The following is a 14,370-nucleotide window of genomic DNA, read 5'->3' as shown; positions in this document are numbered from 1 at the left end:
ACACGTTACTATTTTGCATATTTGTGTGGTCTGATTGTTGCACATTCTGGCATTACTAGATTCAAAGCAAAATCACTGCAAGATGCTCATACCTTGGTTTGACCAGTTTTGAATATTATTGGTGTAAGATTTGAACCACTCTTTCATGACCCATTAACTGAAATACAATAATATAGCTATAGCCAGTTTTAAAACATTCATGATTCATTTGATAGAGGTATACTGTGCTTTAAGCTTATATAAGTTTTATATATTATACATTTCTGTTGGTTTTTATGAAATATTAGTTGAATATAGGTTGCCATACAGCAAAATTCTGAGCACTTTTCAGTATATTTGACTTTGTTTGCAAGTAAAAGTTGCCAGATAAATTCTTGTGGTGTCCTCAATGAGGGACTAAATATGTTCTTTTAATTTAGATTGATTAAAAGCGCATTTCTTTTAAAAAGATAATACAATAAATAGTTATTGAAAAGGGTGGACTTTTCTCAATTTGACTTCAGTGGTAACTCAGCTCTCAAAATCTTTATCCATGACAGGGTGTTGATTTTGAGAGTGCAGTGTTTAAAAATTTGTCGCTTACCTTCGCAAAGTCAAGAAAATCCTCCTTTGTCATCAAGAGAACTTCAAACAGTGAGAAATGGCTAACATTTTGGACCATCTTTGCGAGTTCTTCTGGAATTGTTGGACAAACTTTCTTCCTCCTTTTCGATTACACCATATTCGCAATCATATTGCATGTAGGAGTGTCCAGGTACTAAAAATCTGATATCTACGATATCAAAATAGTTTTCCCAAGAAAATACAGCAACTCTATGAGAACCATAAGATTCTTGCTTTGTCCAGCGCAGTTGTGAAGACATGTAGTCAGACTCATCTTTGTAGTAATACGAGGGAGGCGTTATAACTTTCAAAACGCAAGGAGCTACGAAACTGAATTCAGAGGCATTTTGGTGAATGAAACTTCACTGACAGAATGGAACAACAACAATAACAACAACAAAGTGAAAGCATCACTGCTTTAAAGTAGACAACTATGTCAACAATCCCCACAGAGCGCGAAGCGTGAGTAACATCATTCCCCAGGCCAAGTATTTTGGACTCGAGGCAAGTGTCATCTTCAGTCACTTGTAGGACCTAAATCATTGTGCCAATTGACTTGCTGCTCATTCACTGCTATCGGCCTGACCGTTTACTGTTCTTTCTGTGAAAAACCTCAATATTTTGTGACGTACTGTCTTCTTCGTGTCAGTACCCCCAAATGTAGAATACACAAATTTAACCACAGGGGTTTATGTGTGGAGGGAGCAAGTGAAAGGCGTTTAGAACAAAATATAAATATAAAAAAGGACAAGTTCATATTCTAAATATTCACACTTTATTTCATGGTTAGATACGTTCACTATAAATTTTAGTTATTGAGGATTGATGAATCCAAAGAAACTGAATCTTTGTGCAGATGAAAAGGTTCAGATGAATAGATACCTGTTCAGGCAGTGTGATAACACATTTCATAGACCAAAACAGAAATCATTGTGTTATAGTATTATAGTTTTGTGTATGGAAAATATTCAGTCATATTAATTGATAAATATGATACATTCTCTGCACAGCTTCTCACATAACCATTTAATTTCAACTTAATAAATATAAATAAACATAAACATCCTTCACCAACAAAATTAAAAATACATCTAAAACTCAAGTATTTCTGTTTCTTCTCTATTCAAAAACTTTTCTTTTACCATTTGAACCCATTGTTATTGTTTTATGATTATTCTACTCTGTCCTGGTCTCCACTGAATAGGATGACATGTCTAGTCACACTTTTCTTGCAGGTAGTAATAATGTATTCATGGGGCAGTTTTTTGGTATAATGTCTATAATTTTCTTATGCCATTTTTGAAAAATATAACTTGACATCTAGTGATGCAGGACATATATTAGAAATCTTCTTTACATAAACTGATTGAGCTTGAGTTTTATATTTACATGATCGGAGAAAGTCAAATTAGGGTTGAAAATACATTAGCTGCTTTATTTGAAATTTCAGATTACATTTTATCTGTTTATATATTTAGAATTCCTTGGGTTATATGAATGTATGGCAGGGTATGTGAATGACTGCTGTTGCAGAGACCTTACAGTGAATATTCTCTTCTCATCTTTTATCTTAGATTACAGTAGTAGCATGACACATGATCATATGGACCATGGTTGATGGCAGTAGTGATTGTTGTTTGAGGGGCTGTGGCTAAGTCGATTAATCATTACCTATCTGTTCTCATGATAATAGATTTGATCCTGGCATTTGAGGGTGTTTATATGTGACAACTCTGTGCTATTGGCTTCCAGCATGTCAAAGAAGACAAAAGCCACGACTATGACAGGTCTTCATATGCATAATGATTGAAGGGACATTAGAATAAATGCCATTTATTAAAGCAGTGGTTCCAAGCAAATGAAGGTGACTGTCATTGTTCTGTTATCTGTGGATAGGAAGAAGATTATTTAATTTGCAAGATATATTAGAATAGCAGATCTGTTCGTTATTTAAATGTGAAAAGATTATGAAACATATGATAGTCCAGAAATGCCAAAAAGTAGAGACTTTTAAACTAATTTGGTTAATACAGGAAAAGAAAAACCTGTTACTGACAAGATGCTCTCAAAATTGGAAAGTTAATGCATGGCTAGTTGATGGGAAATTTCTTTACGAGAATCCAGAAAAGATCTGTCTTGAATCAGATTCTATTGTAGATGTTTGGGTTACAATGTAACTCACTGCAACATATACTGTAACCAGTGCACTCAATTACACAAAATAATTGGCCATCACAGAAGATTACTTTATTTCCCAAATCTCTTGCTTGAAATAGAATGAACATATTGTGTGGGTGGTAGGATTCCAAGTATCATCCCTTCGGCCACAAGCTATCCACAATTTCAAAATATCTTGTTTATTTTCAGAATGTATGAAATTATTTATTTGCCAGCCAACTTTTGTGGGGTTGAGGGTACGTGCTGTGTGAAGCTTACCACAGATGCAAATAATAATCTGAACTTCCTGTGCTAAATTGTGACATTCTTAGGTTGTTAAGAAATATATATTCAAGTGAGGAGGTTATTGCTATTTTATTATACCCTCTAATTACTAGAACTACATATACAGAAAGTTTCAGAAAGCAATTGAATCTTCAGTAAAACTTATCATGATACATGTCAATAATTGTTTATTGTAAAATGTACATAAAAGTTCTGACTGTACTGAATTTGATTAGTAATATATGCCTCAGTATTTAGCATACATGCTAAATTTCAAGTTAGTAAGTACTATCATTTCAATGTCAATTTCTAGAAAGGAAAAGAGAAGAGTTAGCCATAAATAATTAATTTAAAATCAGGTGGGCACTGAGAGAAAAATTATCCCTGTATAAATGATGTATTGTCCATGCAGTTATGATGTATTTATGTGTATTTCAACACTTAGTTGATAACAGACAGAAGCATTAAATTTGGTTCCATAAACCAGCTCAGTCATTAGATAGATGGTGTGGTTGCATTTTGTCAGATAACTAGTCCAGGCTTGGCCCCTGAGGATGTGGCTCTGCCCCCAATTACTACTCCAACATATGCGAAAGAGTTCCAGAAAGCTATTGAAGAATCTTCCCAAGGCCGAGAAGTACTTACAATACAGGTAGGATCATTAGCTCAACTTCTTACTGTACATATAATCCACCACTGAAGTCTTATGCCCTCTCCTCTGTCTTTTGATTGAAAAACAGTTTAGATGGATTCACTCTGCTTAAATTCTTACTTTTCCTTAGGGATGTAGTTTCTTTCTGTATTATTAGAATGAATTCTCCACCCAATTACCCTGAACTATGCAAATTGTATGGGGTAACGGTGCATTTTACTCATTAAGAGATAAGCAGCTTGTAAAATCTATTTCTCCCCCCTGTCATGAACTCCTTCAGTAGAAAGTAAGTTACTTCATTCATTTGCTGTGACTGAAATGCACTTACAATTGTATTTTCTACATAGTATGCAGACTTTTCCTTATTTCTGAATTAGTGTTTTTCTTTAACTGTTCCTTTGTAAATACAGTCAGTCAGTACTGGGATTTTGATAAAAATGTAAATATGCTCTTATCTGCTTTCATAGTGGTATAAGATTACAAATTTAAAGAGTTCTGGTTCCTTATTCTCATTCTGAAATATGAAAATATTTAAAAACTGTATTGCTCAATTTTTATGACAGAGTAATAATTTTAATTACAAAGATATAGTTGTTTAATATTTGCTACTGGTACTTTTGAAAGGTTTGCTAACATGGGTTTCTATTTTTTAATTTTATGTGTTGGAGGAACAGATTGAATATGCATAATAACATTTGAGTGCTGACTGGTTATATTTATGATTGCATTGGTCTTGTTCAGGTAATACTGTTCACAAAATGTTATTATTCTCTGAATATGATTTTTTTCTGTAGCTGTAGTAACACTACTGTATATTTCACATATCCTTAGTGTAATTTAAAGTATTTTTTTTCATTTTGTTATGTAATATACAATTTATTTTGTACAGCTTACATAGTTTGTTTTATAGGATATGTATTACTATAGAAATAATATAAGTGAATGTATTGAATTCAGGAGAGAGTTGATTATTTAAGCTAATTGGGTATCAAATTATGTCTATAATCTTACTGTGTTTTTGGAAATACAGAATCATTTGCAGCTTTTCTCTCTCTTACAACTTGTATGTGTGCTCTCAGTGAAGGTTAATCTCAGGTGATTAAAATTTTTCTGTTCGGGCATTTCTGTAATGTGCATGTATTCGAAGTTTTATGATCTCTGATACAGTGTTGTTCATCACACCTGCATACACAACAGAGTATAGAAAGACCTTGCTAAGAAGTTGGGAGTTTTGAGGAATGTATTTAAAATTGTAGCTTCATTTGGAGTAATGAATTAGCAGTGGGGAAACCAAGTTCCCATATAAGCACAATGCAGAAATTGAAAAATGAGAGTACCGGGTGAGTTGGCAGTGCGGTTAGGGACGCACAGCTTTGAGCTTGCATCCGGGAGATAGTTGGATTCAAACCCACTGTCGGCAGCCCTGAAGATGGTTTTCCGTGGTTTCCTATTTTCACACCAGGCAAATGCTGAGGTTGTACCTTAAGAGCACGGCCACTTCCTTCCCACTCCTAAGCCTTTCCTGTCCCGTCTTCGCCATGAAACCTATCTGTGTCGGTGCGACGTAAAGCAAATTCTAAGAAAAAAAAATGAAAAATGAGAGCTTGGGTAGTGACATCATCACTAGCCTCCTTGCTGCGAAAACTTCGTTGTATTACCTCTGCATAGACTCTTCGTGTGAAATTCAGAATAGACAGAATATAAGCACCACATTGTATCACGGTACCTTAATAAATATTCACACATCTGTGGAAATTTCAATTGTGACTTTTAACATATATTGTTTGTTAATAGTATTTTCATACCCTTTTATAGTTCACTGGTTCTATTTTACCTCTCTCATTCTTGTAACGTCAGGCTTCCTTGCTTTTGAAAAGTTTCCTTAAATTTAATTAATAGCATAGTCTTATGTATTCAGAAATTAATTGGACCTTCTGCATATCAGGAAAGAAATCTATCTTTCTGTCGAATGATACGTACGGTTGATGTATTTTAGAATATATTTTGTTAAAATGCCAGAATTAACTTCTGTAGTTTGTTCTTAGTACCTCCTGTAATATGACTTTCATTTGTACACATTTTGTGTGTATGGAAAGTGTAGTTGCATGTTTATAACAGTGTTTTAGTTCTTGGAGCATTGATTGATTGATTGATTGATTGATTGATTGATTGTGTGGTTGCTGTTTGATTGCTGTTACAACTTGCTATTGCTGTTAATGCTTTTGTAGAAAATACAGTGATGTTAGTTGTATGAATTATCTGCAAAAATATGTAGTTAGTGACTGACTCTGTGTAAGTTAATAATGTGATTTTTATTAGAGCTACCAGAGTAGTCGATCTCTTTCTCGAGGTAAAATGTTTTACTCATATTTAATTATATAAATGATATGAAGATGTATTGTATTTCGTAGGAATAGGATTTTAATGTGAGCAATTTGATGCATCCATCTCAGATTTAAACAAACTCATTCTATCATGAAGGAATTATTTAACTTTAATCTTTCTCTCCTCCCAATTCTATTGGAAACATCAAGAAATTGTAGGAAATCAGGAGGGTAAACGATATAATTAAAATGTTAATATAGGGAGCAAGTAGAAAAGACCTAATTTTAGTACGCAATTTTGCTAGGAATATGATATACGAGTAATTTGGTAGTAATCGAAGAAGTTGTTTCACGTTTGGGATTTGGAATACCTTTGGTTAGAAAAAGTGCAGTGGAGATCTTCCAAAAACACTTCTTAGTGGACAGGAGAGTATCTGTGGAATGCAGTTAGATATGCAATATTTTTGTTTGATTACTGAACTAGGCAATAGATAATTAAGTCGTGAATCGGGTACCATCAGAGACCCAGTATGGTGGGAAGGCTTTGCATTGGTCTTTGGTAGAGTGACGAACGAGGACATGAACAAATCGTTTGTAATTACGCCAGTTCTGTACATTCATTGAAGAGGTATGTGTGGACGGAAGTACCGTTTTCCGTTAGCCTGAGGATTTCGGCAAACACTTCATCCGGCCGTGCGGCCTTACCCCATCTTGCAAGATGTCGCAACCAGTGTCTGCTTCAACCGCGCCGTACTAATCTGGCGTCCTCAGATAGCTGCTCACTGTACGCGTTCCGCAGGTTCAGTTTATTAGCTGTGTCCTTTAGCAGTCGGTTCCTGTCGACTAGCACGTTCGTTCCGTTATTTCTTTTCATTCCCAGCGTCACTCAGGTTGAAATTGCCATGTCTCCCTTTGTAGTTCTTCAATCTCCAAACACTTTGATGAGTGGCGTTGATCTTGGCTTTTATTTCCCGATGTACCTGGTCGTATCACTGTTAGTTTCTATTCTTCCATTCCCATCTCCCGTCCCTTAAGTTCAGAATCTCATCCGTAAGCCATGACTATTTCTTCCTCTTAATCCCTGCTGCCAAGCGCTTTGTCGGGATGAGCACCTGCTTCACGCCTGCCCATAACTCCTCCACTTCATGGTCCTTATTCTTCAGTCGCTTCAGCCCTTCCGCACGTTCAACCTCCATTATGCGGCGAACGTCGGCTTCTTTGACCTTGTTTATATCTATTAGCGTTGTTCTTGTCAATGGTCTTGAGCTTGAGCTTCATGTTCCCAATCACCGGGTTGTGGTCTGACGCGATATCAACTCCTGGGTATGTTTTGAGTGCCTGGAAGCTGTTCCTCTTAACCGGGAACCGGTGATCCCGCTCGTTGTTCCCCGCATAGTACACGATGTGGTCGCTGGACATGCATTGTCCGCATCCCGGTTATCTCATTTCACTTACACCAGTCTATTCATCTCTCATGTGGCATCTCTCTTGCCTGCTTCGCACATAGTTCGTGCGTTCCATGTTGCAATCCTGATGGCTGACCCGGAGAATCGTAGCATTCTCTGACCATCTAAGGTCTGTCGGAGTGTGAGGGGTCACCTGTTTAGTGTTCTCGGCCATGATTATACAAACAAAAATTAATGCGGTGGTTTTCTGTTGCCTGTCGCATCGCAGCGCGACACCCGTACCGCTAATACAGTATAGCTCCGCGTGTCGTCGTCTGGTCCTGAGCACTTTCAGTGCACAAGGACCTCCTCCACCCCAAGCCAATTCCGTAGAAGTTGCTGGCGTCCAGTAAGGTGGGTTCCAGTGGGATTTAATCCACTGATTGACTGTCACCCTCTGCAGAGGGCTCCTCCGCCCGACGCAGTTGGCCCTCCCACGGCCATCAGATTAGTTTGATCTGATATTCGGCATTGAGTCGCTGGCTGCGTGGTCTACTCGGTTACTGTCTGTTACCGTAATAATATCAAGTCTAAGAGAAAATGGTATACAATTTGATTTAATAATCATCGTAAGCGTTTAATGTCTCTTCGGTCGCTGAAGTGTCAGAATTTTTCTCATCGAAGGAGGTTCTTTCTTTAAATTGCCAGTTAATCTACTGACGTAGGCTTCTCGAATTTAAGCTCAGTTAAACACCTACTAACCGCGTCTGAATTCAGTCTCACAACCTTGAACGTAAAAGACGAGTCAGTTACGTACACGGGCCATTAATTTGATTTTCTTTTGTTGCAAGATGGGTAGGGACTTCGGAGATGTAGGACTATATCTTATCAGTATATCTCTCTGCAGCTTTCCAAAATTGCAGCCAACACGCGATTTAAAAAAGAAATATGATATTGTTCCATCGAGTATGTTTTTGAAACAAAGGTTGATGTACATGAATACTGCTATCCAAGATTCAGACAGTCACGACTAATAATGTATTATTGAAAGGGGATGTGTTTATGTTCTAAAGAGGGGTGTTAATTTATAGAAACCATATGGAAACTTTACTATATCTGCACTTAACACGTCCGCGACGGAGGTCAATATTACTTTTCCTCCTCCTTACCGTAAGTGGAATGTTTCTGTTTTTTTCTTATAGTTGTGGTAGATATTAGAAACGTACGTCCTTTTAAGAGGGCAGACAGTGTATTTTCGGGGCTACTCCGCTTGTTTTTTCGTGTACCATCCGTCGAACACGTCGGCCCACAGAAAAGCCAGGCAAGTATCGTCACCGTATACACACGATGCGTTTCTTCTCTCCTCAGTGCTACCTCGAAAGACAGTTCATTTCTCTTCAAGAGCATTAACTCATTTGTAATGCTGTTGGTAAGAATGCAAAGATTTGTACACTCCTCAAGATTTTGATGGTTTCTGAAGTTATTTCTCATCGTATGTCTGTCACTGATCGTTACGCCATACACTATAATTTCTCCTGGAACCGCGTGGTTGGTATGGAATAAACGCTAAATTTGTGAAGAAGGTAGAGATTCAAAACAATATTTAAGCGTGAATGACCGGTTGTACATGACGGCTTCTGATTGTAAGAACGACATGTGTAGACCACTTGTGGTACAGCCGTCGTGAATGTTTCCAGTAGCAGACATATGTTCTGATCACAACCTAGTTGTTGCAGAACTGTGCATTAAATTAAAAAGAGTTAGGATAAGTAAGAGCAATGAAGTGATATGCCTTGAAAACTTGAAACAAAACAATGTTGTAGAGTTGGAAGAGAGGCTTGTTGAAAGATTACAAACTGAGAATGAGGCTAACTGTGTTAATGAAAATGGGAGTGATTTAGAAACAATCTTAAAGAGTCAGCAAAAGAAGTTCTGGGAACAAAACGAAGGAGAAAAATAAGAAAGGAATGGGTAACTGAAGAAATGTTGGACAAAATGGAAGAAAGGAGAAAATGGAAAAACATAAACACTCAAGAAGGAAGAAAGATGTATAGAAAATTAAATAATGAATTAAGAAGGGAGACTGAACATGCTAAAGAAAAGTGGATCAGAGAAACGTGCAGCAAAATAGAACGGTTGGAAAGTGGAGGTAAATATGACATGATGTACAAAGAAACTATGGAGTTAACATTCAAGGATAAAAGGAATGGAAGTGGAATGACTGAGATTAAGCATTGGATGGACAGTTAGTGAGCCTGAAAAAGTTAAGGAACGATGGAAAGAGTACATAGAATGATTATATGATTGAAACGGGAGACGAGATGAGAGTAATATAAATTTGGAGAAGGAAAATTAAATAACTGAAGATCAGATTGGGTTCAGTATATTAGAAAAGGAAATAGAGGCAACTATTAGGGAAATGAAGAATGGTAAGGATGTTGGTGTAGATGAAATACCAGTTGAACTACTCAAAGTACTGCAGGGGAAAGGAAAGGATATATTTTTAAAACTTTGTCAAGAAATATACGTAAAAGGGAAACGGCCAAAAGATTTTCTGGAAAATATAGTAATTACGTACAATCTTCAAAATATTCGTTTAATGTTAACCTAGTCAATATTTACAATACCGCATTTCTATTTTTTATAATTATTTAACCACAAAATGTGGTATTGTAAGTATTGACTAGGTTAACATTAAACGAATATTTTGTAAATTGTATGTAATCACTGTCGTCAATACGGACCAAAAATGAGGTTAATGACTTGTAAAATATAGTAATACCAATAGAAAAAAAGGAAAAATAGTAATAAATGTGAAGAACACAGGACACTAAGTTTAATTTCTCATGCAGCTAAAATACTATTAAGAGCAATAAACAGAAGGATTTACAGGCGAATGGAGAATTATATTGGTGAAGAACAATATGGATTTAGGCATGGAGTAGGCACAAGGGATGCCATTGGTTTACTGAAAGTCATAGGAGAAAGGTACATAGAAAAGAATATAAAAGTATACACAGTATTTGTAGTCTTAGAGAAGGCATTTGACAAAGTGAGGTGGGATAAGCTCTTGGAGATACTAAAAAAACATGGAGTGGAATGGAGAGAGAGAGAGAGAGAGAGAGAGAGAGAGAAGACTGATCAAGGAATTATATTACAGCCAAACAGCAAGAGTAAGAATAAGAGGAGAATTAACAGAAGAAATCAGACTGGGGAAAGGTGTTCGACAGGGTTGCTGCTTATCACCAACTTTGTTTAATATTTACTTCAAGGAAATTATTTGTGAATGCTTGGATGGTAAAAGAGGTGTCAACGTTAGAGGTAAGAGAATTGAATGTATAAAATTTGCTGATGATAGGGCAGTAATAGCAGAAAATGTGAAGGACCTCCGCAGAATTAAACAAAAAGTGTGAAGAGTATGGAATGAGCATAAACTAAAACGAAATTAATGATACTTGTAGGTAAAGGCGAAAAAGCGACATTCAAGATAGGGGGAGAAATTATTGAACAGGTGAATAAGTTTAAGTATCTTGGAACTATTGTGACTGAAGACCTTCACTCTATAACAGACATAAAAGCTCGAATTGCCTTAGCCAAGGAAAGCTTCAACAAGAAGAAAAAACTTTTGTGGCCCGCTAGAGAAAGATCTGAGGAAGAGACGTGCAAGGTGTTACGTGTGGAGTATATGGCGCTGAAACATGGACATTAAGGAAGAACAGAGAAGAATAGAGGGATTTGAGATATGGATTTGGCGAAGAATTGGAGTAAACTGGGAAGATAAAATATCAAATGAGGAAGTTCTGAAGAGAGTGGGAGAAGTGAGGAGCATGCTGACCGTAATCCAAAATAGGAAGAAAATTGGATAGGGCATAGACAATACATTACTACGAGTAGCAATTGAAGACTCAGATACTGTCAAATAACAATATCATCACCAAATCTCAGAGTTTTGATTTCCTCTCCTTGGATTGTGATTCCTTTTCCAAATTCCCCTTTGATGTCCTCTATTGCCTGTTCTATGTAAACATTGAAAAGGAGAGGGGACAAGCAGCAGCCTTTGCTAACTCCTTTCTGGAGAATTCATAGAAAATTCGTTAACATTTGCCCTTTAACAGCGTGCGGTTTAGAATATAAATTTTAGTGGATGAACTGTGAAAGTGAATTTCTGAGTATAAAATTGATACAGCGAGTCCACCGTGGAGAGATTCGAACCGTCGAAAAGTAATATTCACATTATTATTGTTATTATTTTTATTATTATTATTATTATTATTATTTTGATAAGGGGAAGGCCCATAAAACGAATAAAAATGCAAGACTCTCTGGGGCTCGCATTATCATACTGTAACCGTGCCATTAAGAGGAATGCTAGGATTCAAGAAGGAATGTCCCTGAAACTAGTAATCAGTGCAATATGCATCACAATTTTGATTGCTTGTCTTTATAAGTGATTCTAATCAGGGAATTTTTAGGTTTAGGCCAGATTCAATGGAACTTGATAGGATGATCAATTAAAACATCATATGCTTAATGATAATTCTGCCGTAAAAATGTTATTTTCCTACTTAAGACAGTAATTTGTTGTTGCGGTGGAAGGTGGGTTATCGGAAGACGTGAGCTGCAATCAATTAAAATATCAGAACATCGTTACACGGCTGCTGTTGTTTCACAGGCTGTCTACAGCATGACAAAATGAGTGATCCTGGACAGAAAATCCAACAGTTTTTCTTGTTTTTGCTACCAAAATATATTAAGAACACGAGCTTTAATATATATGTGATTTCATACTACTATAAAATATTGTAGCTTCCGCTGAAAAAGATACAGAAAAAGATAAAACGTACCCTCCCCTTCTACCGCCGAAAGTATGTATTAGAAAATATCGAAGAGATTGTGTTGTTGACTGGAGCAAGGCACAATGCCGAAAAGCCTCGTCCTTTTCTGTCAATGATTTAACCTGCATCTGTCCATATTACATAAATTAATCCAAATGATCTCTGTCCATTCTGCTATATCATCTGTATTGCAGTGTCAGCTATACCTAATAGACAAACATTAGCCTATATACTTGTATCTATTTGACCTGTACATATTTAGATTTTTCTGGCTTGTCAAGTATGCCTTTGTGGGAGCCTCCGCATGGGGAAAGTGTTTAGTTCTGAATATAAATGTAGGCCTATATCTAACCATAATATTTTGAATATTCATACTCTGTATGTGTTAGTAAAACAGGTTTGTAGAGCGTGAAATTCTGTTAATGTTGTGAGCCCATTTCGGTGAAGGCTAAAGTATTTTATGTACCTTTAAAACGTAACTGACACTAAATTTCTGCACTGCATATACAAGGTCATTTTGTGTTATCTGAACCGCCCAGGTTTTGTTCACTAATTAATTATAACACTGCCATTGGTTTTAGGGCAAAACAATTATTACCATCTTCAGAATACCTTAATTGATAATTCGCCCAAGTTTCATTGAAATTTGTCCGGTCCGACCCAAACATTTATCTTGTAAGTTAGGTTCAGGGGCTGGATTAACATTTTCTTCAGCCATTGTACAAATTAAATTTATATTCCTTCTTTCACTTACATGGGAATTAAAGTCTCTTATAATGTTTGACTAGTTTTGGTGGTTAGGAAATCCAAGGGTTCTTCTTAAGTGTTGTGTTTTCTGTATAAACTAGTAAAGTAGATTTTATTGTTTCAGAATTAAAGTTCTTTTCTTTTTCAGAAGTCTAATGGTATGTTTTGTATTCCTGAATAGCTTTACAAGCCAGAAGGTAGTAGCCTAGGATTCAGCGTAGTAGGACTTCGAAGTGAAGAAAAAGGAGAGCTTGGAATTTTCGTCCAGGAGATTCAGCCTAATGGAATCGCAGGACGGTGAGTCGCCATAAAACTATAGGGTGAGCAAATTACAACTGGCACGCTGCACACACATTATTGGCACGAAACATCTTTTGCTCTCATCAAGCCGTCTGGTTTTAAGTTGCTCACCCGGTGTTATTTTTTTGTTTTTCCTTGTGATTTAGCGTTATTTACTGAGCCCTTTAAGGTCCTTCGTAGGATACCTATCTTCCTTATCTATTAGGAAATCGGCATGAGATCTCTCTCTTGGGTCGTCTACGGGTTCTTCGTCACTTGCTTAGGTAAGAGGCGGGTTTCAGTAATTGAAACTATCTACTAAATGAGAAGACTCGAGTCAAAGAAATTGATATTTATTCGTTATTGACGATGAGGTCGAAGAAACTTGACATTATTGTCATCCCTAAACAATGAATTCAGTCTTGTTCATTTAAAAGAATTAAAATGATAACTATGATGAGAGATACTGGCTTTGGAGACCTTAACTCAGCTGCCTGATCCTTACTAGAAACCACTGTCTTAATTTCAGAATGAAATAAAGTCTGGAGATCCCTAAGATCGGCTTCCATGTGAGACTGCATGTACCATCATAATGATTCTTGATTATCCAGCCCCCGTAGCACAAGCTGTGGACTCTTGGTATAATTAAGGCAGTCCAATCGTTATGTGCCGCACAGTTGTTTGTATGGCATGGACCCTTAATTGAATCGATGTGACCTGCGACTATGCCATACACCGACATCTATAAAGTCATTGTGGATGATGTCCACAAGGAATGGCAGATGCCCTAATCTAAGTCACTGAGGTTGATGACCCCATGACCATCCCAATTTCTAAGCTGAAGGTGAACACAATTACGTTACAGTAGTTGATGACTACGGTTTCCACATTAATAAATCCCCAGCACATCTGATTCTCAACAAATTAAAATCAAAAATAACAACATCAAACTCACAACATTTGTGGCAGTCAAGTCCCTTTGCCATCGGACATGTCTCCTTCATCGTTACGTTAATAAGTTGAGATTTCCCAGCAAATAAAACTAAGATTTCCAGAATACATTTTCAAGTTATTCACTTGGTTTTAAGCTAATTCTCAAAACA

General features: G+C 36.6%; 1 protein-coding gene across 2 annotated transcripts in view; it reads left to right on the top strand.

Annotated features, from left to right (window-relative positions):
• Positions 1–14,370, top strand: part of LOC136874461 (patj homolog) — a 225,551-nt gene that overhangs the window by 83,385 nt on the left and 127,796 nt on the right. The window contains exons 4-5 of one of the 2 annotated variants that reach the window (XM_068227911.1): positions 3,572–3,697; positions 13,170–13,285. In XM_068227911.1, the coding sequence (XP_068084012.1) occupies positions 3,572–3,697; positions 13,170–13,285 (242 nt within the window). The remainder of the gene's footprint in view (positions 1–3,571; positions 3,698–13,169; positions 13,286–14,370) is intronic. The other variant, XM_068227912.1, reaches the window with a different exon arrangement.

The sequence above is a fragment of the Anabrus simplex genome, chromosome 5 (genome assembly GCF_040414725.1).
Source record: "Anabrus simplex isolate iqAnaSimp1 chromosome 5, ASM4041472v1, whole genome shotgun sequence".
Lineage (NCBI taxonomy): Eukaryota > Metazoa > Arthropoda > Insecta > Orthoptera > Tettigoniidae > Anabrus > Anabrus simplex.
Note: the sequence above shows the minus strand (reverse complement) of the source record. Positions and strands in the feature narration are given on the sequence as shown.